The sequence below is a fragment of the Halichoerus grypus genome, chromosome 6 (genome assembly GCF_964656455.1).
Source record: "Halichoerus grypus chromosome 6, mHalGry1.hap1.1, whole genome shotgun sequence".
NCBI lineage: Eukaryota > Metazoa > Chordata > Mammalia > Carnivora > Phocidae > Halichoerus > Halichoerus grypus.
Genome location: NC_135717.1, coordinates 75,943,882 through 75,968,464, shown reverse-complemented (window position 1 = coordinate 75,968,464; position 24,583 = coordinate 75,943,882). Strand labels below are relative to the sequence as shown.

The following is a 24,583-nucleotide window of genomic DNA, read 5'->3' as shown; positions in this document are numbered from 1 at the left end:
GTTAGCCTTTATTTTTATTTAAAAAAAAAAAGTTAACCTACAAAGGCATATGGATGCCATTAACAGATTATAACTCAGGTATCAGCCTAACTAGGAAGTACTGGGGTAGGGATCTCCTCTGCAAGTACCAGCTGTGTGATCTTGGGCCAGTCATTTAGCTTCTCTGTTCTCTAGTTAGCTCATTTTATTTTACTTTTTTTTAAGATTTTATTTATTTATTTGACAGAGACACAGCAAGAGAGGGAACACAAGCTGGGGGAGTGGGAGAGGGAGAAGCAGGTTTCCCACTGAGCAGGGAGCCCGATGCGGGGCTCGATCCCAGGACCCCGAGATCATGACCTGAGCCAAAAGCAGACGCTTAACAACTGAGCCACCCAGGCTCCCCAAATACTTTCATTTTTAAAATGAGCTAACTAGGGGCGCCTGGGTGGCTCAGTCGGTTAAGCGGTTGCCTTCGACTCAGATCATGATCTCAGGGTCCTGGGATCCAACCCCGCATTGGGCTCCCTGCTCACCAGGGAGTCTGCTTCTCCCTCTCCCTGTCTCTCCCCCGGCTCGCTCTCACGCTCTCAAATAAATAAAATCTTAAAAAAAAAAAAAAGAAAAGAAACTAAAGTTATATTAAAAAAAAGATAATGAAAATAATGTATTAAACAATATATTCTGCCCATTATGATTATACTTAGGGAAAAGAACAACTTGATATACTGTGTATAAACAAACTGCAACTGGAAATATTTATAAAATTTCAAAATTGCTGACCAAGTATCACCTTTGTAATGGACAGGGGCTTTCATTTTATACCTTATACACTTCCAAACTATTATTTTTTTTCAACAAGCACAAATTAATGAAAAAGAAAAATAACAACATAAAAATACTATACCCTCCCCTAACCAACTATCACAATTAGTCATAGATGCTAAATGTCTAGATTCCAGATTCCATGAGAAAATTTATCTATTACTTTTCTACTCCCTACCATAAAATTTCAGGATACTTATTGGCAATTAGAATGTTCAGAAAGGAAAATTAATCAATTAATTAGTTTACTGAGCGATAGTACAAAGCTCCCGAAGAGGGAGGGGAACGGAGAAGGTTGCCCAGGAAAATTTACTTTTTAACATTAAAGATAAGACACATTCTTAGCAGTCCTATACAATGTGTTGTGAAGCAATTTTACTAATTACTGCTTAGCAAAGCCACACTATGAAATTCTGAGAACTTCCTGAACCCACAAGATGGAGTCTCACCTTTGCATCTATTTCCTCTGCTTTCTCATTAGCTTCTTGTTCAATAAAAGCCATCATATGCTTAATCTAGAAGGAAGAAGAAAGAAAAGGTTAGTTTATTTTTGACTATAACAAAAATATATATATACATCTTTTCTGATTCATTCAATAATCAATCATTTACTAAAAGTGTATTATGTGCCAGGCACTGTGTACAAGGACAAATGAGGTAATTCCTGGTTTCAGGTATCTTACAATCTGGAATTTGCTCTAGCAAATGGACCAGACACAATATTCAATATCACACAGAACATTACCCTACTCTCAAGGAACATGGAGTCTATGGGGGAGGGAGGACTGAGTATATATCCTCCTCTACTTCATACCCCTTTCAGCCGGCACCCTCTTTTCCTCTTCTCCATCTATAATTAAACAGATCTATATTTACCTTTTCAACTTTTTTTTAAAGATTTATTTTTAAGTAATCGCTACACACAACATGGAGCTCAAACTCACAACACCAAGATCAAGAGTCACATGCTCTACTAACTGAGCCAGCCACGTGCTCCATACTTTTTCAACTTTCTTACCTCCTACTCTCAACATACTTCAATCTGACTTCTACCCTCTCCACTTCACTGAAATTACTTTCATAAAATGACAATAATCTCCTAGCCCTTAAATCTTGGCCTTAATCAATCTTTCAGCATCTTTTGATATGCTGGTCAACCCTCCCTTCTCGAATAAGAACAATCTCTTCCCTTTGCTTCCATGACTTCCTTGTCCTCCTTCAGGGCCATCCTCTTCTTCCTCTGCCTCCTAGACTGCTCTTTAGATAGCCTACTCACAGGAACCTAAATCCAACACACTCAATAATGAACTGCTAATCACTTCCCCTCTGCCCACTAAGATCTCTATCTTTTTTTTTTTTAAAGATTTTATTTTTATTATTTATTTGACAGAGAGACACAGCGAGAGAGGGAACACAAGCAGGGGGAGTGGGAGAGGGAGAAGCAGGCTTCCCACTGAGCAGGGAGCCCCATTTGGGACTTGATCCCAGGACCCTGGGATCATGACCTGAGCCGAAGGCAGTCGCTTAACCGATTGAGCCACCCAGGCGCCCTAAGATCTCTATCTTGAGGATTAGCACCAACATCTGACTTTGACCCTTTCTTGTACCTCAGTCCTCACATCCAATCAACCACCAAGTGCTATCAATTCTAATAGTTCTTTAATTTGTCCACATTTCTCCATCTTCATAGCCACTATCCTAGTCTTTGCTACCACCATCTCTCAGCTGAATTATTACAACAGCTTCCAATTTTGTCTCCCTGCCCTCAGCCTTGTTTCCTAATCAACTCTACACTGCAACCAGAAGGATCCTTTAAAAATGCCTGTTTCGGGCACCTGGGTGGCTCAGTCGGTTAAGCGTCTGCCTTTGGCCCAGGTCATGATCCCAGGGTTCTGGGATTGAGCCCCATATCGGGTTCCCCGCTCAGAGGGAAGCCTGCTTCTCCTTCTCCCACTCCCTCTGCTTGTGTTCCCTCTCTTGCTGTCTCTCTCTGTCAAATAAATAAAATTGTTAAAAAATAAATTAAAAAAATAAAAATGCCAGTTTCATGATATATCACACTCTTCCCCCCCCCCCATCTGCTTTATGATAAAGTGTAAAGATTTTAGAAGGTACGTGATCTGGTCAATGCTTACCTTGCCAGCATCATATGAAACATAACCGTCACCATTTGCCACTCTTCAGACTCTTGGTTCCTGTCCTACTAAACTTATTTCAGTTTTTCTGTTCCTTAAATTCACCACTCTCTTCCTCACTTCCAAGATTTCAAATATGCTGCTCCTTCCACTTGGAATACTCTTCTCCCTCCCTTCAGCTGGCTAAGTTCTCGGGATTCTTCTTGCTTAACTGTCACTTCCTTTGGCCAATCTTTCCTGAATTTCTCACCAATGTGCACCTAGGGCCCTCTGCACGTCCTCTACCTAAACACATATTCTTAATTCCTTGCTTACTTGTCCCTATCCACAACTAAACTATAAGGTGAGGTACTTGTTATAAGGCTTCTCTGGCTACAATCAGAGAATAAAGTCCACTGAAGTCTTCTGAATGGGGCTTGGGGTCACTGAACCAATTTAGACTCAAAAATGAAGTTTTCTTTTTTTTAGACTCATAAATGAAGTACTATCTCTAGTGGAAGATGTAAAAATAACACCCAAGTGAATATACAAGTACTAAGGCTAATCAACCTCATTGGTAGTTTCATTTCATAGGGGCTCTATCTGAAAGAAATGATGAGTAAAAAAAGATGATTTAAAAAATACCAATAATCTCTAGGTCATTAATCATTGTGTTTATTTTATTTTTAAAAAAGACTTTATTTGAGAGAGAGAGAGAGAGAAAGAGCACGCCTGCGGGGGTAGTAGGGGCAGAGAGAGAAATCTCAAGCAGACTCTGAGCTGAGCTCGGAGCCCGAAGCAGGGCTCTATCTCACGACCCTGGGATGATGACCTGAGCCAAAATCAAGAGTCAGATGTTTAACTGACTGAACCATCCAGGAGCCCCTAATTCCCTGTGTTTATTAATTCTCCCACTTAAGTTCCATGAGTATAGAGATCTTATTTTTTACATCACCAAAACACCAGAACATGGAACAACTACCCCTGTAGGGGGTGCTCAATAAACATTTGTGAATGAATGAGAACCTGTTGGTATTTTAAGCCTCCTGAGATATCCAAAGTACTTTTTAGAGTTTAACAATCTGGAAACAATTCCCAGCTTCTCCATGTACCACAAAGATACCATAAATCTAATGTACACACAGGTGAGTGAGGATTTGTTTTACAATAATGTGAATATGCTTCACACTACTGAACTGTGCAGCTAAAAATGGTTAAGATGGGGGCGCCTGGGTGGCTCAGTCGTTAAGCGTCTGCCTTCGGCTCAGGTCATGATCCTGGGGTCCTGGGATCGAGTTCCGCATCGGGCTCCCTGCTCCGCGGGAAGCCTGCTTCTCCCTCTCCTCTCCCACTCCCCCTGCTTGTGTTCCCTCTCTCGCTGTGTCTCTATCAAATAAATAAATAAAAACCTTTAAAAAAAAATGGTTAAGATGACTAAGTTTTGTTATGTGTTTTATACATTTTTTAAAAAAGGGCATTAATAGGGGCGCCTGGGTGGCTCAGTCAGTTAAGTGTCTGCCTTTGCTCAGGTGGTGATCCCAGGGTCCTGGGGTCAACCTCGCATCGGGCTCCCTGCTCAGTGGGGAGTCCGCTTCTTCCTCTCCCTCCCACTCCCCTTGCTTGTGCTGTCAAATGAATAAAATCTTTAAAAATAAATAAATAAAATAAAAAGGGCACCGATAGGGCGCCTCTCTGGCTCAGCTGGTTAAGTGTCTGCTTCAGCTCAAGTCATAATCCCAGGGTCTTGGGATGGAGGCCCGCGTCTGCTCAGCGGGGAGCCTACTTCTCCCTCTCCCTCTGCCCACCCCCCACTTGTGCTCTAACGCATGCACACTCTAATAAAATATTTTAAAAAATTAAAAAATATAAAGTGCATTAATAATCCAACCTCGTGGCATCAAAGTCTTAAAGAAAAAACAGTATGGTTTGAAAGGGAAGATTTCTTTTTTGTCAAAATTCTTAGCAACTACCCTATGCTTGAGGAACCAAAATAATTATGATAATCAAAGCCTATTTCATAGGTAATACAATACTTATAAAATCTCAGGCCTTGAAATATTTGGGGTACCTAATCCAGAAGTACTTTGTATAGAAAATCACTGTGACCTTGCTAAAAGGATTAGCCCCCACAGATTTGTGTGTTCATGGTAAGGAATGGTAGCTCCACAAGTTCAGTCTGAAGCCTTACTGAACTCAGTTTGGAATTTTAAAAGTAGTTTAATACAGTAATCAAAACAGGTGTTTATAAATGCTACAAGGCACAGTGGGCCTGTAGAGGTGAACCCTGATTCAAACCTGCATTATCTGCCTTTATCACTCATGCTGGACCCTCTACCGGATTTGACTAGATCAGCACAGCCTAGAGCAAAACACTCATTTTAACCCAGGTCAGAGAAGCCTGTTTACAGCCAACATGATCATATTCTGTCTTCAAGAGTTCCAACAAGAAAAATAGTCAAGCCCTTCAGGACATTTAACTCCACCCCAAGGCAGAAAAATCTGGCCTTTAAAAGATACTCTCGCTGTGTCTCTCTCTGTCAAATAAATAAATAAAAATCTTAAATTAGAAAAAAAAAAAGAGACTACCTCCTTTTTATAAAAGATACTTTTCATCTTCCTGCTAACCCTACTGGGTTTTAAGTTTTTTGAAATCAGATTCCTTCAAAAACTGGATGAAGTAAATAACATTACTCCCCAGACAAAAAAGCAAATATACATAAATTTTAATACAATGGGGAAGAAGTCAAGGAATCCGCAATTTATAAGCACTTGTTATGTGCTTGGTGCCTGGTCTATTCACTGCCCTGAGAATACAGGGAACAAAACACACTGCCCTTATGGAGCTTGTGTGTAGCGTGGAGGGGTAGAGACCATAGATTCCTTCATCTTTCAATTTTATAGAAAGAAAAAATGGTTTTGGTCTAGATTCCAAGGAAATACACCACTTTTTATTTTTCCTGGGGAAGGCTTTTTCTTCAATATATTATAACAAAGGGGTAGGGGGGATGATGAAGGAACAAGTGGAAAAAGAGAATCAGCACTGTAACTGTGACTACTAGAAGATGTGGAGGACACTGTACTTTTCCACTGCACCAAGTTTTTCCTATAGTAAAAATCAAAAGCAGCAGTGATAAATGTAAAAACCCCATTGTTTTGTAAGAATATTATTAGATTTCTTAATCTTATCCATAGATGCTATTTTTGTTACACAATTTCCCTTTGTGATTATTAGCAGGAGACCACTGATGAAGAAACACTCCACTTTTCTTAGTGCACGTTAGATTAAGAATAAAATGCAAAGTCATCTTCTAGGAAATGGAAATATCCAAGGAAAAAACATTTTATTGCTCACTTAAGAAGATTCATAAGCCAGTGAGTGAGCTTTAGTCAGAGAATTTTCCTAGTACTTCAAAAAGAAATAGACTTAGTTCTCTAAACTATAAAGATTAAATTGCAGGCGTGTTTCCTTCTCTGAAAAAATCTACTGGCAATATGGCTACTAAATTCAAGGACCATGGTTTCAGAATATCTCTGGCAGGGCAAATGGAAACCATTTTTTCCCATGTTTGTTACAGGCCTATCAATGCCAATATATTTTCCTGGGAGTCTTTCTAATTGTAACTTTCTTAATGTCTACAACTTGAAGGTATGGCACATTAAACTAAACAAAAAAGCCAAACAAACAAAAAACCCTAGTTTCCCAGGACTGATACACTTGCAAAAATGATGTAGGTTCACGACTTCCATAATTTTTTCCATTAACCTTGACTTATTTACTTTGTGCCAAACGCTGGCGCTGGCGTTCATAAATTGAGAGGAATTCTGCATTATTATTAATAAACATTAACGTACACACCAGTGAGAGACCAACGATTACAATTCATTATGATAGAGGAGGTCCTTCCAAAATGAAGATTAACAATTCAATGAATGACCTCAAAACAACATTGGAAGCAACTCTCTCCCGTCAGCATTCTTTATCGTACTGTGAACCCTTCCCTCAGGGTTAAAAATCAAGTGAAAAGGAGGTCTTCAATCCTTGCATTCGATTTGCATTTAAACCCTGTTTTCAATTCTCTGCTCTAACAACCCCAGCGAATACCCTGGGAAAACAAGGAACGCCGAGGTGTAAGCCAAAAAGCCAGCACATTCAAGAAGGCGGCGCAAAACCGCAGCTGAAGACACAGGAGCTGTAGGTCAAATTCCCCTCCTGCAGACAGCCTACTAAGCCCGGGAGACTTGGAGTAAGGGACCCTCCTCCGGCATCTGGGCTGCCCGAGGCCCGCGTCCTCCAGTCCGCCACCCCCGGACCCACACTGCGACTTCACCAGACCTAACCGCAGGTCCTACCTGCTTTTGCACGTCAGCATCGCTGAGCGCCATGGCGAAAGCTCTGCTAGGCCGGAGGCCCACTGGTCTAGCTTAGGCTGGAAGGGGGCGGTGGAAGGAAGGGAAAAGAAAATCCAGCAGAGTTTTCGGTTTCCTTCGCTTTATAACTCCGGCTTCCGGTTCCTGCCAGGTGACCGCGCAGCCCAGCCCTGTGAGCTTTCTCAGCCAGTGGGAAGAGAGCGGGTCCGGGGAAGTCCCGCCCTGGACCCGCCCCCTGACTGAGCGCCTGCGCGGACGGCCTCTTCTCCGTCCAGTCCCAGTCCATTTTACAGCTGGCTCGTGATTTCTGAGCTGTTTTCTTCAACAGCGTATTCCTCGGAAGAGAGGGTTCAGGAATTCAGGCGTCTGAAATTAGCCGAATTCTGTGTATTTTTCTAGCCTTAAAGCCCTTGCGTATTTTTTTAAAGTTTAATTATTTACTCCCAAATCAGAATTTATTATTTTGCTTTCCTGGCCTTAATGAAAACAAATTAACCAATATTTTATTTATTAATAGATTTTATTTTTAGAACAGTTTTAGATTTACAGAAAAATTGAACAGGGCAGTTTTCATGTATCTTTTTCACCCGCACACACAGATTCCCATATTATTAATATGTTATGATGGCATATTTGTTACAATTAAGTAATATTGATGTATTAACTCAAGTCCATAATTATTCAGATTTCCTTAGTTTCAACCTAATGCTAGATCCCATCTAGGATACTGCGTTTTATTTAATTGTCATGTCCCCTAAATTTCTTGGGTGTGACAGCTACTCAACCTTTCCTTCCTTTTTTTTTTTTTTTAATTAATTAATTAGTCAGAGGGGGAGAGAGGGAGAGAAAACACAAGCAGAGGAGCGGCAGCCAGAGCAGGGAGCCCCATGTGGTGCCTGATCCCAGGACCCTGGGAACATGACCTGAGCTGAAGGCAGGCGCTTAAACGACTGAGCAACCCAGGCGTCAGGGTACATGTATTTTATTACCAACTTTTTATTTTGAAGAAATTTCAAATACAATAAATTTTAAGAACAGTGCAATAAATTCCATTCACCTAGATTCACCAATTGTTAACATTTTGCTATTTGGCTTTACTACTTTTCATTAATCAAATTCAGGAAATTTCACAAGTCCATAATCAGATTTTTCCATGTGTCCTACTAATATCCTTTGTAGAAATTTTTTTTCTCATCCTGAATCCGGTACAAGATCACCTATTGTAATAATTGTCATGTCTTTTTTAGTCTTTTTTTTTTTTTTTAATTTATTTGAGAGGGAGTGAGAGAGAGCATGAGCTGGGGGGAGGAGCATAGGGAGAGGGACAGAGAGTCTTAAACAGTCCTCGCCGAGTATGGAGCTCAGGTGCTCGATCCCACGACACCTGAGCCCAAATCAAAAGTATGATGCTTAACCAACTGTGCCATCCAGGCACCCCTTTTTAGTCTCCTTTAATATGGGATGGTTCCTCAGACTTTGTCTTTCCTGATAGTGACATTTTTGAAGAGTTCCACACATTTGAAGAGGCCAGTTGTAGAAAGTCCCTCATTTGGTTTTGTCTGATAGTTTCCTCATAATTAGATTCTGGTTATGCATTTTGGAAAAAGTCCTACATCTGTGATATTGTATCCTCAGTGCATCACATCAGAAAAGTACATTTCAGTTTGTCCTTTAATGAGAATTTAATACACACTGCCAAATTGTTTTCCAGCTGTACTAGTGTACAGTAGTCTTTGTAGTGTGTGACAGATGGGTGCACATATTTGAGAAAACTGGTAATGTTGGTTAAGGGAAGGATTTAGCCACAGGACAATAAACTAACAGAGCAACAGAAATCCACGCGGTTGACCTTAAGTTGATCAATATTTTTTTTTTAAAGATTTTATTTATTTATTTGACAGAGAGAGACATAACAACAGCAGGAAAACAAGCAGGGGGAGTGGGAGAGGGAGAAGCAGGCTTCCTGCTGAGCAGGGAGCCCGATGCAGGGTTTGATCCGATGCCTAACGACTGAGCCATGCAGGCGCCCCTGACCAGTATTTTTTTTAAGATTTTATTTATTTATTTGAGAGAGAGAGTGAGAGAGCACAAGCAGGGGGAGGGGCAGAGGGAGAGGGAGAAGCAGGCTCTCAGATGAGCAGTGAGCCCAACTTGGGGCTTGATCCCAGGACTCTGGGATCATGACCAGAGCCGAAAGCAGGCGCCCAACCCACTGAGCCACCTAGGTGCCCCTTGATCAGTATTCTTATCAACTGAGCTAAACCAGTTGATAGGCTTATTTCTTTCATCTTGATAGTTTCTGCATTAATAACTTCATTCTTTGCCATCCCAGAAGACAGATTTTGGGGATGCCTCCTTCTAGCATCCCTAGGTCACTCATTTGGATTATAATCCCTCCTCCCATTTATTTTTACAGTGTTCTGCAAATAACTGGGGGAGTGGGAGAAGCAATCTAATGCCACATGTCTAATCATTGTGAAATTAATGTCTGGAACAGATCAATGTGCTTTTGGTTTCTGGAAAACAGTGTGCTGATTTTTATGATTTATTTATTATTAATTTGAGACAATAAAAATAAAGAGTACAAAGAATAATTTAAACATTCATGTAGCATGTACCACCACCCAGAATCAACAATTAACATTTGTCACATTTGCTTTAAGACTTCATTTCTAAAGTAGTGTTACAGGTATAATTAACATTCCCTTTTGTGCAGCTTTCTCCTCCCCTACGTTAATGGTCTTTACAACTAGTTTCTGCAGTATTTTGCTGATTCACCAAGGAATGGGCCAGGTCCTGTGTGATAAGAATATGGTAAGCTTCATAGAGACAGTCTCTGGAGTGAAAAAGTTATTATAAGTACAATAAAAGATTAACTAGTTAGTAGTTATCCAAATCCAATTTCCTCCTATATTATTTTAGGTCTTGTGAAGGAGCTTTATTAAAACAGCTTTTCAGATAAATTCCAAAAATCCCACTCCTAGATAAGCCTATTTACTTTTGGCTTCACAAAATCATTGTCCTAGATTCCTGTCAGGTTAGTCACAAACAGATGGTTTCTGTGCTCATTGCCTCACCTGCTCCCAAGCTGACACTTCAGTCTGTGGCTTTAGAAATTTAATCAGCGGGGCGCCTGCGTGGCTCAGTCGTTAAGCGTCTGCCTTCGGCTCAGGTCATGATCCAAGGGTCCTGGGATCGAGCCCCGCATCGGGCTCCCTGCTCCGCGGGAAGCCTGCTTCTCCCTCTCCCACTCCCCCTGCTTGCGTTCCCTCTCTCGCTGTGTCTCTCTCTGTCAAATAAATAAATAAAATCTAAAAATAAATAAATAGATTGAATAAACTAATGCTTGAACTTCTTTGCGGGTCGAAGGTGGGGTGGGGTGGGGGTGGGTTGCGGTTGGGGGTTGGGGGTGCGTCTGGGGGTGGCTGGGTGGCTTAGGTGGTTAAACAGTCTCAGGGTAGGGGGTTCATGGCCCTCGGGCTTTATTTGGCTTTATTTTACTAAAAATAAATTTTTAAAAAATATAAATCATCTCTGTCTTTGAATGTTGAAGAATTGGGTGGTTTTTTTTTTAATATTTTATTTTTAAGTAATTTCTACACCAAACGTGGGGCTCAAACTTACAACCCCAAGACCAAGAGTCACATGCTCTACTGACTGAGCCAACCAGGTGCCCTTTGAAGAATTAATCTTAAAAAGAAAAAACAAATGATACCAGAAAATAGTGAAATTCTAACTTAGGTGCCCGCACTTCCTACCCCTTTCCAACCAGTTCTCCACATAACAGAAATTGGTTTAAAACCTAGCTGGCATCTAGCCACTTCCCAATTTATACCCTCTAATGGTTTCCGTCTGCTTGTGAACACTTTACACCTCAAATGGTCTGTGTGAGCGCTGCCTGATCTGGCTCTGCTTGCTTGTCTGACCTCATTGCTCCTCTTCCCTTTGCTCACCACCTTATAGCTTTACTTTTCAGTTCCTGGAAAACACCAAGCTTTTTGTCTGAATTCGTTTCGTCCACTTATCACTTAGCTTTTCATTCTTTAAGGTCTTTACTTAAAATATCACCTCCTTAGACAGAGCTTTTCATAAACACTCTTTTACCTTCCTTTCTCTCCCAGCTTCTTTACTTTACTTCAGACATGCCACAGTTTTAAATTATTTTGGTTTTTTTCTTTTTGTTTTTAGGTTTTTGTCTGGTTTTCCAATGAAAATGTCAGTTTCACAACAGAGACCATGTCTGACCTACTTATCACTGTTTTTGCCAGCATCCAGCACACTGCCTGGTACATAGTAGGGGTTCAATAACTAACTGATGAATGAGAATGAATAAAATGACTATAGAGTCTAGAGTTTAGATTTTATTTACTATTTTTTTAGACTTTAGATTTTATAATCACATCAGGCTGCAGGCTAGGATTCTGTATACCTTAGAAGATCTGTCCAAAAAAAAAGTCCCAAAATCCATAAACTGCTGTGATTAAAGTAAAATAATTTCTGTAAAAGGACTATATTGTTTTATACCATTTGCTGAGAAGACTATCCCTTTCCCCATTGAATTGTCTTGACAACTCTGTCAAAAATCAGTTGCCCACTCTGGACTTTCTATTCAGTTCCATTGACCTATGTTCTATCCTTATAGTATGCATTCAACAAATAAAATATAAAAGGAAACATTACAACTGAAAGCAATCTGAAAGAATTTAACCTAACCACATATCAGATTGGTAATATAACCATAGAGAATTACTTCATGTGACTTTTTAAAAAAATTTACTTATGGGATGCCTGGGTGGCTCAGTCGGTCGAGGGTCTGCCTTTGGCTCAGGTCATGATCCCAGAGTCCTGGGATGGAGTCCCGCATTGGGCTCCTTGCTCAGCAGGGAGCCTGCTTCTCCCTCTGCCTGCTCTCTCTCTCTGACAAATAAATAAAATCTTTTTTTTTTAAGATTTTATTTATTTATTAGACAGAGAGAGAGCACGAGCAGGGGGAGCGGCAGAGGGAGAGGGAGAAGCAGGCTCCCTGCAGAGCAAGGAGCCGGATGCGGGGATCGATCGCAGGACCCTGGGATCATGACCTGAGCCGAAGGCAGACACTTAAACGACTGAGCCACCCAGGTGCCCCAAATAAATAAAATCTTAAAATAAAAAAATTTTGGGGCGCCTGGGTGGCTTAGTTGGTTAAGCGACTGCCTTCGGCTCAGGTCATGATCCTGGAGTCGCTGGATCGAGTCCCGCATCCGGCTCCCTGCTCGGTGGGGAGTCTGCTTCTCCCTCTCCCGCTCCCCCCTCTTGTGCTCTCTCTCTCATTCTCTCTCTCAAATAAATAAATAAAATCTTAAAAAAAATTTTTTTTAATTAAAAATTTACATACAATAAACTGCCTAGACTGGGGCGCCTGGTGGCTCAGTTGGTTGGGCATCTGCCTTCAGCTCAGGTCATGATCCTGGGGTCCTGGGATTGAGCCCCAGGTGGGGCTTCCAGCTCAGGGGGAGCCTGCTTCTCCCTCTCCCTCTGCCCTTCCCCCTACCCCGGCTTATGCTCATTTGCACTCTCTCTCAAATAAATAAATAAAATCTTTAAAAAAATAAAAATAAATAAACTGCATAGACCTACAAAGTACAATTAGATGACTTCTGATACATGTGTGATCACCAGCCCAATCAAGATACGGACTATTTCTATTACCCTAGAAAGTTCCTTTCTAGTCAATCCCATACTTTCTGCCTCTAGGCAACAGTGTGCTGATTTCTAGAACCATTGACTATTTTTGCCTATTCCTGAAATTCATATAAATGGAAACACATAATTTGTACATTTTTGTGTCTGGCTTCTTTCACTCAACACAATGTTTTGTTGTTTTTTTAAAATATTTTATTAATTTATAAATTAATTCCCGAGAGAGGGAATACAAGCAGGGAGTGGGAGAGGGAGAAGCAGGGAGAAGCAGGCTTCCCGCTGAGCAGGGAGCTGGATGCGGGGCTCAATCCCAGGACCCTGGGATCATGACCTGAGCCGAAGGCAGATGCTTAATGACTGAGCCACCCAGGCGCCCCTCCTTTTTTTTTTTTTTTAGGTTTTATTTATTTATTTGAGAGAGAGAGAGAAAGCACAAGCAGGGAGAGGGGCAAAGGGAGGGACAGAGGGAGAAGCAGGTTCCCCACTGAGCAAGGAGCCCGATGTGAAGCTCTATCCCAGGACCCTGGGATCATGACCCAAGCCGAAGGCAGACGCTTAACCAACTGAGCCACCCAGGTGCCCCACCCCCTCTTCCTTTTTAAAAATTTTAAAAATTTTAGTTTGTATTTTTAAAGAAATTTATTTATTTATTTTGAAAGAGAGTGCGCATGTGAGCGCGGGATAGGGGGCAGAGAGAGAGGAAGAGAATCCCAGGCAGAGTCTGCACTGAGCATGGAGACAGACTCTGGGCTCAAGGCCATGACCATAAGATCACGACCACAGCCGAAACCAAGAGTCAGATGCTTTAATCAACTATGCCCCTTTATTCATTTATTTATTACCATTATTTTTAGAAAAAAATTTTTAGACTTTATTTATTTGACAGAGAGAGACACAGTGAGAGAGGGAACACAAGCAGGGGAGTGGGAGAGGGAGAAGCAGGCTTCCCGCGGAGCAGGGAGCCCGATGTGAGGGCTCGATCCCAAGACTCTGGGATCATAACCTGTGCTGAACGCAGACGCTTAACGACTGAGCCACCCAGGCGCCCCTAAGTCTTTTTATTTTTTTAAAGTAGTCTTCACATCCAGTGTGGAGCTCAGTGTGGGGCTTGAACTTACAACCCTGAGATCAAGACCTGAGCTGAAATCAAGAGTCAGACACTTAACTGACTGAACCACTCAGGCACCCCTTTAGATTTTATTTTTAAAGATTTTTATTTTATTTTAAAGATTTTATTTTTAAGTAATCTTCATACCGAACGAGGGAATAGAACTCACAACCTGGCGATCAAGAGTCTCATGCTCCAAGGACTGAGCCAGCCACACCTCCCCACCCTCCACCCCTTTTCTTATCTGATCTGCAATTGACAGATTGATAGGGCATAAGCGCTCCCCCTTCTGGCTTCTGACTCCACTTCATCTGCCTATTTATTTTCAAAGGTTTTTTTTGTTTGTTTTTTGTAATTTCTACACCCGACCTGGGGTTCCAACTCATGACCCTGAAATCGAGAGATGCATGCTCTTTCCAGTGAGCCAGCCAGACACCCCCAATGACTCTATTTTAAATGAGGTTTCCTTTGATTAATTTTCACAATACCAGTTATTCCTTTTTGTTTTATTGCTGAATAATTTCCATTGTGTGAATATGCTTGAAAAAGTCAACGTTATTAAAAAACTAGGAGACTAACAAAAGATGTAACAACCAAATGCATGATTCTCGTTTGAAAAACCGCTGGTTCAGTCAGTGGAGCATGCAATTCTTGATCTCAGGGTCCTGAGTTCACACTCCATGTTGGGCACAGAGCCTACTCAAAAAACAACAACAACAGCAAACTATAAAAGCCATTACTTGAAGAAAAAAAAAAAGCCATTACTTGGCCAACTGAGGAAATTTAAATATCAACTGGTTATTAGGTACTACTAGGGGTAATTAAGTTTTATTAGCTTACTAAGACTTTTTTTTTTTTTTCAAAATCTTTATCCAATTTGTCTATTAAATGGCACTACTGTTCTATCAGTTGCTCAGGCTTAAAGCTCTTGTAACACCAGCTCCAACATTTTTGCTTCCACCCCCACCCACCCTCACATCAATTCAGGTTTTCAGCACTTATTTTTCACAGCTTTATTGAGACAAAACTCACATACCATAAAACTCACCTATTTAAAGTATATACATAAATGGTTTAAAAGCATATTCACAGGGTGTTCAACTGTCATCAATATCAATTGAGAATATTTTCATCACCTCTCCCAAAAAACTTTGTACCCATTAACAGTCACTCCTCATTATGTTTTTATCACTTCTGATCTGGCTCCTTACAACAGCCTTCCAACTCATCTTCATCGCTCTCCTTTCACTTTATCTCAGGTACATCACAGACATTTCAGTTTCTCTAAAGCATGGTTTAGATACACTTTCTTAACTGGATACCTTCAGTGACTCCCCCAAAGGACGCTTGGATTCAAGTAAACAAACATCCATTAACACACATTCTGTTCTGGGAACTGTGCTAGGTGCTGTGAACAAAATGGGTACTACTGAAGACTTCCTTTACCGCTCTAGTGCCTGTGCTCAGGCAGGGCCCTCCGCCTAGAATGATCTCTTGACCCCCACCTCACCCCCAACTGCTAGAAAATTTTCCCAACTTTTAATGACCGTCTTCCCCGACAATTGACTGCGAACTCGGCAGCTCTCTTGAACTCTCCTGACACTTCTCTACCACGTTCGCTTACACACACTTAAACCTCAATACTTGTTTGCTTAATACATCCACGGAACATTCTGTGGCAGCAGCAATGCTCCTTTCCGCGGGAACTGCCTGTTTCTCTCCCCACAGGATTGATTCCTTAGAATCCCACCTCCCGTCCTCCAGTCTTCAAAGACCTCCACCATCCCGGGAATCATAGATCTGGGCGGCTCCTGGTAAGAGCGGGCTAAGCGAGGTCGGCTCTTCCGGGTCACGTCTGCACGAAGAGACCTCCGGGCCTCTATGATCCGTGCTTCCGCTCAGGAGAACAGAGCCACCCTTTTCCGGCGCTTCTCTGTGCCCCGGGTCCTCCCCGACGCTGGCGGTGACGGAAGCACGCCGGGGGTGACCTCACCTTCCAACATGGCGGCGGCGGTAGATTAGGGCCGCGGGTCGAAGCAGCCACCGCCGCTGGGGGACCCTGTCGGATACGACTGCCGCCGCCGCCGCCGCCGCCCCTTCCATCTCTTCTGGGGCAAGGGGCCAGGGCCAGGTGAGGGGAGAGGGGTTCTGGGCAGGCAGAGTTGGGTCCTCATCCAGCTCCTCAGGCGGTTTTCACTGGGCAGGAAGGTGTCCAGAGACTGACGATCCACCGCCTCCCCAGTGGTTCCGACGACGCGTGAGTGAGTGTCAGTGAGTGTGTGACTGTGAGTGAGTGACAGAGAGTGTGTGTGTACCGGCGCTCCTTTGCCTGAGGGTTCTCAAAGGTTGAGGGGTCCATTTCTTTGTAACCGGACCTGTCCAGCGTGGTCCCACCGTGGACGCTTGTTGAGCGGGGCTTCCTGAGAGGGCTGCCAGAGGCGGAGGAACTCGGCCCTTGTCCTGCACCGCCGGTCTTCCCCACAAAGACTTTCACGTGGAAAACCCGTGTCCATTTTTAGGACCAGGCTGGGGATCGTGGACTTCTTTTTGGTTGAGGGAAAGGTTTCATGCGATTCGTTTAGAATGATTATAGATTATCTCTGCCAGTCCTAGTTGTTTTTTCTCCCAGATTGTTAGAAATTTTTTATCCTTTATTCACTGCTGTTCTGACACCCATCATTACTATTATTTATTTTTTAGAAAAATCTGCCTTCTTATTCTTGGAAGCTCCCCACTGGGATCTTTGTCTTAACCACTCCCCGCACCAGTATTTGTTTATTTAAAATAGCTATTGCACTGTCTCTATTTAGAAGTTTTAAACTGAACCGACGGTAACCTTCCTCCTCCCCCCTTTTTTTGCTTTATGATGTAAAGCAAAAACAAACATAAAGACTTTTTGCGAAATTGTCAGTGAGATTTCCTCCGGAGGTTTGGGTGTAAACCACAATGTTGATCTCTGCCCTGACTTCTTGTGACCTTGGATGAGTTGCCACACCCTTCTAGTACCTTCTTTTTTTATCTCCCAGAAAATTAAGCAAATGTTTTTGTAGGTAGTAAACTATTTACATTTCATATACATAGTTGGATAAATGCACAGTGCACATTTGCACCTGCAAATTGAAACTAAGCCGTTATGAAATATTCTTTATTTGATAATAGGCCAAGAAGGGGTTTGAAAATCCTTTTACTCTGATTGGCCAGGTACTATTTTCAGTGTTTTGTTGTTTTTTTTTTTAATGATTCATTTTCTCATGGAGGCTTGTACCCCAGTAGTTGAATTTAGTTGAAGGATATATAAAGTTGAGTCCAACCAGTTTTGTGAAGAAAAGATGTGCTCTCTAGCACATCAGTTAATCGGTACTAAATATCTCATACACTAAACTTTTAGGACAAGTAATTTGCAACAATAATCTTGTTTTAAAAATATATTTCTCTTATAAAGTATTTTAGCCATAAAAAACAAGTTTTAAACAATCAGTCTTGCTGTCCTACTTTTTATCAGTTTTTCAATTTCAATTTCATTTTGATTCGTATCTTATTCCAAATAAATGGTCATCAAGATTTCTTACTTAATATATATTACAACGTTGAAGGGAGGGGGCTATTTTCAGAATAGCTGATTTTTTTAACACCTTGAGATATAACTAACATACAGCTCACCAATTGCACGATTTGATGGGTTTTTTAAAAATGGTTTTAGTATATTCACAGAATTTGCAACCACCACCACAATTTTCATCACCCCCAAAAGAAACCCTGTACCCATTAGCAGTCATTTTTTATTCCCACTCTTCCTCACCTCCCCTACCTAGGCAACCACTGACTTACTTTGTCTCTATAGATTGACCAATTCTGGATATTTCATATAAACAGAATTATGCAATATGTGGTCTTTTGTGACTGGCCTCTTTTACTTAGCATGATGTTTTCAGCGTGCATCCATGTGATAGCATGTATCAGTCCTTTTTATGGCCACAATATGCCATAGTATGGATATACCAATTTTCTTTATTCATCAGTTGATGGGCAGTTATTTCCACTATTTGGCTGTTAAATATTACGCTGCTATAACTATTCATGTGCAAATTTTTGTGTAGACTTGTGTTTTCATGTCTCTGGCATATACCTGGGAGTGGGACAGAGCAACTGAATTTTATGCTTCCCTTTTATAAAGCTATCTACACATACATGGGAAGCCTTATTATTGTGAAAGACTGTACCTGTGGGGAGGGTGAGAGTGAGGCATTCCTCTATAAGTACATTATCTTTGAATGCCAGCTGCTGAGTGAAAACATTTTGGGGCAGCTCTTAAAACAAGATTGAACTAGAGTATTTCAGTTAAGCATGTTTCAGTATGAAACATTCTCTACACTAGAATATTTCATGTTTGCTGAGTTTTGTTTTGTTTTATTTTATTTTATTTTAAAGATTTTATTTATTTATTTAATTGACAGGGAGAGAGAGAGACAGCATGAGAGGGAACACAAGCACGGGGAGTGGGAGAGGAAGAAGCAGGCTTCCGGCTGAGCAGAGAGCCTGATATGGGGCTCGATCCCAGGATCCTGGGATCATGACCTGAGCTGAAGGCAGTCGCTTAACCAACTGAGCCACCCAGGCGCCCCCATGTTTGCTGAGTTTTAAAAGTGATACCCTTGCCAAGTTGCATTTTGCAGCTGGATGGGGTAAATTTTTTAAAATTTCACAATTTTTATTAGGATTATTTAATTTTACTTCTCTTATTTTAGAGGAAGTCCTAGAATTCTATAGGGACTAATAAAGTATGGATCTTAAAAAATGCAAGTTACAGGACTTGATGGTAATTGTGGAACTTGAAACAAACTCCATACTCAGGTCACCAATGACTAGAGGTCTCGTAATCCCAAAACTTTGTTAATGTTTAAAATTCAGAGTTTTGATTTGTGATTGAGTTATCTGTGGATTTTTCTTTTTCTTTTTGTAAACTGGGACTATAGATCTGTTCATCTCTATTACTGGAGTATATAACAGTTTTATTACATTATAATTTTAGTGGATGGAAATGGTCTAAAAACAAAGCTTCTTGAAATAATTTAATTAAAACATGTTGTAAGTTAAGTTGTTAAGTTGTAAATGTGTTTCTGTTTTAGCTCTGTGGGGTTAAGGAATATGATATAGCTATGGTATTCTAAATAGTATGCCTGAAGTGGGTACTAGAAATTTCTGTTTTCCACAAATATCCAAGGTGATCATGATCAGACAAGTTTGGGAAACAACTACAAAAAACTCTCATGTTGCTGCAGATTTGCTTTTCATAAGAATTTAAAGTAGAATTTAATAGTGCTGCCCACCTTCTGGTTATTGTTCATAAAATGTGCTTTAATTCCTATAGTACTATCAGTGCTAGCATCCTGGAATTTGCACTGGTATTCATGATAGAAATCTGGTTAAAAAAAATAAAGCAGACTATTTATTGCAAATTGTGGATGTTAGATTTGTTACTGAAGGATCATGGATGTTTTATTTGTGCCTGGTTTTGGAGATGCCAGCAAATGAATGTATAAACATAGGATTAAGTTACCCTAAGCTTCCTCAGGCTGTCCATTGGCTGACAACTACTTGTAACTTAATAGAGGAGCAAACTAAAGGTGTAAGGCAGAAAAAGAAACAACTGGCTAACACTTAGCCATATTCGGTGGCTTGTTAGATTTGTGCGAAAGATAGTTTTTATATTTATTTATTTATTTATTTTCTAAATTTTTATTATTTTTAAATAAGCTCTATACCTGACACAGGGTTTGAACTCATGACAACACCAAGATCAAAAGTTGCAAGTATTAATCACCAACTGAGCCAGCCAGGCACCCCAATAGTTTTTTTTTTGAAGATTTTATTTATTTATTCATGAGAGACAGAAAGAGAGGCAGAGGGAGAGGGAGAAACAGGCTCCCCACAGAGCAGGGAGCCCGATGTGGGGCTCGATCCCAGGACTCTGGGATCATGACCTGAGCCGAAGGCAAATGCTTAACCTACTGAACCACCCCCATCCCCAATAGTTTTTATATTTAAACTACATTTAAACTTTTGGATACCAAGAGTTTATTGGTACGTGCCCCATCCCCAATACTTTTTATATTTAAACCTGGATACCGAGAGCACTTGCACCTAATTTAAATTTTAAAAGAGTCTACTAGACAAAATTTAGAGTAAAAGTAGCTATGTCCTTCTTATCATTTAAAAAGAAGCTTGAGATGTCTTATATATGAAATGCACTCTGTGTTGGTAAGGCAGTAGTGGGGTGGACTTGAGCACTGTACCCTGCTTAAAGGAAAGCTCTGGGTGGTGATCTCAGATCATATTTACCTTTCATCTGATTTGTCTTTTTCTTTTTTCCCTGGCCCCATTCTTAAAATTGACAAATTTGCTCCTTTCAGTAGTCTGTTTGAAAAAACACCTTGTTCGTCTACCATTTCTTCCTCCTGTTATTGTTAGTATTTTCACTTTTGCATTCTTCTCACCCAGGACATTGCCTGACATGTAGTAAATATGCGTTGAGTGTATGCAGTTAAAGGCTAAGAGAACTGAAGACGATGTACCTAACCAAGTGATTGCACTGTTAACCTAGCTGTGTGATTTTGTGCAAATAAATTGTCTATTCTTGTTTCTCCATCAATAAAATTGAGACTGTTACCTTTTCGTTCTAGCATACTATGACAACACATGGAAGAGTCCTTCAGAAATAGAGGTCTCAGGCAGATGTAATTTATTTATATTTGTTCGAAATGTAAGAGCCCACTGTGCAGTATGCCGACTGCACCACAGAATGTTGCAAAGGAAGTGCATGCCCTCTCTTCCTAGAATACCCTTAGTAGTTGTGGAGTTTACATTTCGTGTATTCTCAATGCCCTTGTTCTATAATTTAATAAAAACACACTAGATGTGTAATACTGTTCCTAGGGTCTGTCTACCCCACCACCTAATCACAGGCGTGAATGAGCTGTTCTGTTGCTCTACAACTGGAAGCTCAAGCTAAATTAGAAGTTGGATAGATATTTAATACTGTAAGTCTGTAATATTTAGGTCTGGTATGTTTATAACTAGATTATCCAATATACATTTAAAGCCTAAAAACTGTGTACTGAACTTAAATGATTGGAGTTTGTGTTATCATCTTCTCCATTAGTGTGAATCATTGAAAAATGTTAAAATGATTGAATAGAATATAATCATCCACCAAATGTATGGTTGTATGGATATTAACATGTATACTAGAGCTGAGGACTTTACTGCAAATAGTGAAGTGAGTGTGGAGGATGGAAAATTATGAAATCCATGATTAAGATTGCATTTATGGTTAGGCAATTGGGATTTGTAAGAAAATTTGAAGAGCACTAGGCTAAAAATCAAATTTGGAAATTCAGTGAACTATGCTTTTTCTATGGCATCTGGGTTGGAGAATGACTAAAATTGTCTTCAGATACAGATTTTTGATAAATACACGAATTTGAATATAACAAATTTGAGAACATCAATTTTTTATTTAAAGCATTATTCAAAATGTGAGTACTTCTTTATTCCTGTTACCAAAAAATTCTGAGACTTTGTAAAGCTGAAATTTTGTTACTGATTTGCTCTGTTCTCCCCTCTCTTTTGGAACTTCACTTCATAATTTATTCCTTGCTTTCTGTATTTATATCTCATTGGCTCTTCCTCCAGTGCGTGTAAACGTGCTTAAGACTCTTGTGCACAAAAACAAAACAAATGAACTCTCAAACTCATCTCTCTCTCTGGCCTCTATTCTTTTCTTCCTATCCAACCAGGCTCTTTCTTTGAAAGAATAGACTAAAACTCCTTTCTCTCCCTTTTCACTTCCCATTCAGTCTGCAACTCCCTGCCTTTTGCTATTGCCCCTGGCCGTCAAATAGAACTGTCCAGTCAAGGATCATTACCCTGACATTTTCATTCTTTTTGGTGTGTTGTTACATTTCATACATTTCTTCACTACCTTCTTATTGAAGTTCCTTCCCTGACTTCCGTAAACACACTCTTTCCTGTTTTTCTTCCTTCCTTTCTGACTGTTCCGATCCAGACGTGGAGGTCGCCTCTGCCAGCTTCTCATCTTTTGATGACCCCTGAAATGTTAGTTTTGCCCTGAATTCTAATGGTGTTTCTTTTTCAGATGAAACCAGTATTTCTTGACATTTTTTTTTAAACCATGTCTCCTTTTGATAAATAAAAAATTCTCTGGCTCCTCTTCTGGTGGTGGTGCTTGGGGTAGGGAGTGATGGGTGCATTTATTCTTCTCTCCCATCCATGCACTGAGTCATTGATACAGAGAAGATTGAAGAAAAAACAAAGAAGATTGAAGATTTGCTGAGCTTTATTTTCTATACTTTGTAATCTGGAAACAGAGGTAATGTTTCCCTTCTAGTGTGAAACTATCTATTGAATATGGGTTTTTCAACCTGTAATACCCTTTCTCACTCCTACGCAAAATTTTGACACTTCCTACCCATTGGAAATCACTAACTCTCTATTCAGTCTCCTTAGATAATTTCATTGACTTTTATCTATGCAGAGCACAATTTTTTATTTCCAGTCCAGAGCTCTTAGTATAAGACCTCTTATATCCAACCTCTTGCTGTACATCTTCACCTGGACAACTAGGTATTTTAAATTCAGTATGCCCCAAAGTGAACATATTATCCTCTCCTAAACCTGCTCTTCCTATATTATCTGATTTGAGAAATAGGAATAACACCACTTTCCCTGCAGCTGCCTGGAGTACTCTTACTGAGTTAGTTAACAAATCTTTGAAGCTCTTAATATTTTTCCTGTTCATCCCCTTTCTTGTGTTCTTGCTCTTAATTTACGCCTTCATACATCTTGTTTAGATTTTTCCAATATTCCCCTAACTTGTGTCCTTGCCTCCAATCTCTATTCTTAATCTTCCATACCATCTCCAGGATAATTTTTCTAGAATACAATCTGTTGAATGCTTTTCTTGCTTGAAACCTTTCAATAGTTCCTGGTCGTGTTCTGTAGTAGTTTTTAGCCTGTTTTACATCATGATCTAATTTGAGAAATGAAAGAAATGGAATGATTTTTCTTTCTAGAAAAAAATGGTCATGCATAGAGAATTTGCATACAGTTTTAGGGGGTTCGTTCATGAACATGGTTAAAATAATTCCTTGCTTATAGGATAAAACCTAACCTTCCCAGAATCCCATGGTATACAAAGCACACCAATTGTTGACTGCTGCTTACTCCTGCTGAGCCTTATCCCCCTTATATCTTATGATTTAGCCATGTCAGATTCCTTAGTTTTTATGTTCTATGCTGTTTCAAAACACTTCTATACTTTTTCCTGGTCTTTACATCTAAAATGCATCCCTGTCTCATCCCCCTAAGCTGGTTCAGTTAGTGAATACCTACTCATGTTCCAAGATTGGCTCAGATTTGATAAAGCCTTTCCTGATTTTTACTTTTTCCCTTTCCCAGAGAAACTTTCCTGCTTCCTCTTTTGGGTTACCCTCTCCTATTCTGTGGATACTAACTTGTATCATAGAACTTTATTATTCAGATTTATTTGCATATTTTCGTTTTCCTCTGCTTGGTCAAAAACTCCAGAAGGCAGGTGATTTATCTTAATTTATGCCTAATGTCTGTAGAGTACCTTGTGTCTTAAGAAATGTGTGTTGAATGAACACACAAAATTATCAGAAGGCATTGCCTTCTGTTTCAGTAGATATAATTACTAGGTCGATATGAGGACTTTAAAGATTTTTCTAAACTGTAAATTCAGCCTAGTAATCTTCACATGAAAGTAGTGTGTTATAGTTGTTGGGGAACTGCCTCACAAGTTTTAAGAAAATTAGGTTCCATCTTGGCCCTTGTTCCAGTTAGCTCTTGGTTACGAACACCACAGAATCATTCTAGCTTATTTAAGCAGAAATGGAACTTAGGAAAAGGGCATTGGGTAGCTCACAGAATGGATGGGAAGCTGGAAAATCAGGTTTGGGAAACAGGCAGGAACCAAGGGAGACTTGGCTGCAGACTCAACAGGGATCAGGCCAAGGAACAGAAGAGTTAGGACACTGCTGTTGGATCTGCAGCCTCTGCCTCTGCTGACTTAGTACCACAACCTTCTCCATGAATTATCTTTAATATAAATGTCTTTCCACGTTCTTGATGCTAGTAGGAGTCTCTGACTTGGCTGAACCTACATCACATACCCTACATGCCACAGAACAGGAGAATGGGAAAGAAAAAAATCTACCTCATTTTAGCTTTTACAGTGGGGGCTGGGAGATTTCTGTTTCCTATCGAGATTGACGCAATGTTGGATGCTCCCTATAAAGGAAATTGGGTTCAGATGGCAGGCAGGCAAAAAAATACAATAAAAAAGCAAAGGTTCATTACAGCACCGTGCTAGCTAGTACCTGACTGATAGGCCTCAGAAAACTTATTTTACCTTTGTGGGTATCCCTTTTTATATTTGTAAACTTGAAATTCTGTCATTAAATGGTAACTG

The 24,583-nt window shown here is 40.4% G+C and overlaps 2 protein-coding genes across 8 annotated transcripts in view; one reads left to right on the top strand and one right to left on the bottom strand.

Annotated features, from left to right (window-relative positions):
- The window catches only part of ATP6V1E1 (ATPase H+ transporting V1 subunit E1), a 48,623-nt gene extending 32,656 nt beyond the window's left edge, over positions 1 to 15,967 (bottom strand). Inside the window, exons 1-2 of one of the 4 annotated variants that reach the window (XM_078075416.1) lie at positions 15,824 to 15,967; positions 1,254 to 1,319 (exon numbers count right to left, since the gene is read on the bottom strand). In XM_078075416.1, the coding sequence (XP_077931542.1) occupies positions 1,254 to 1,310 (57 nt within the window). In that variant the 5' untranslated portion in view covers positions 1,311 to 1,319; positions 15,824 to 15,967. Of the gene's footprint in view, positions 1 to 1,253; positions 1,320 to 7,268; positions 7,469 to 15,823 lie in introns of those variants that run through there. The other 3 variants (XM_078075415.1, XM_078075417.1, XM_036116532.2) reach the window with 3 other exon arrangements.
- A 53-nt stretch (positions 15,968 to 16,020) lies between these two features.
- The window catches only part of BCL2L13 (BCL2 like 13), an 89,161-nt gene continuing 80,598 nt past the window's right edge, over positions 16,021 to 24,583 (top strand). For 2 of the 4 annotated variants that reach the window (XM_078075400.1, XM_078075405.1), the window contains exon 1: positions 16,021 to 16,204. The gene's annotated coding sequence lies outside the window, so the exon portion shown is untranslated. Of the gene's footprint in view, positions 16,205 to 16,252; positions 16,335 to 21,479; positions 21,609 to 24,583 lie in introns of those variants that run through there. The other 2 variants (XM_078075403.1, XM_078075402.1) reach the window with 2 other exon arrangements.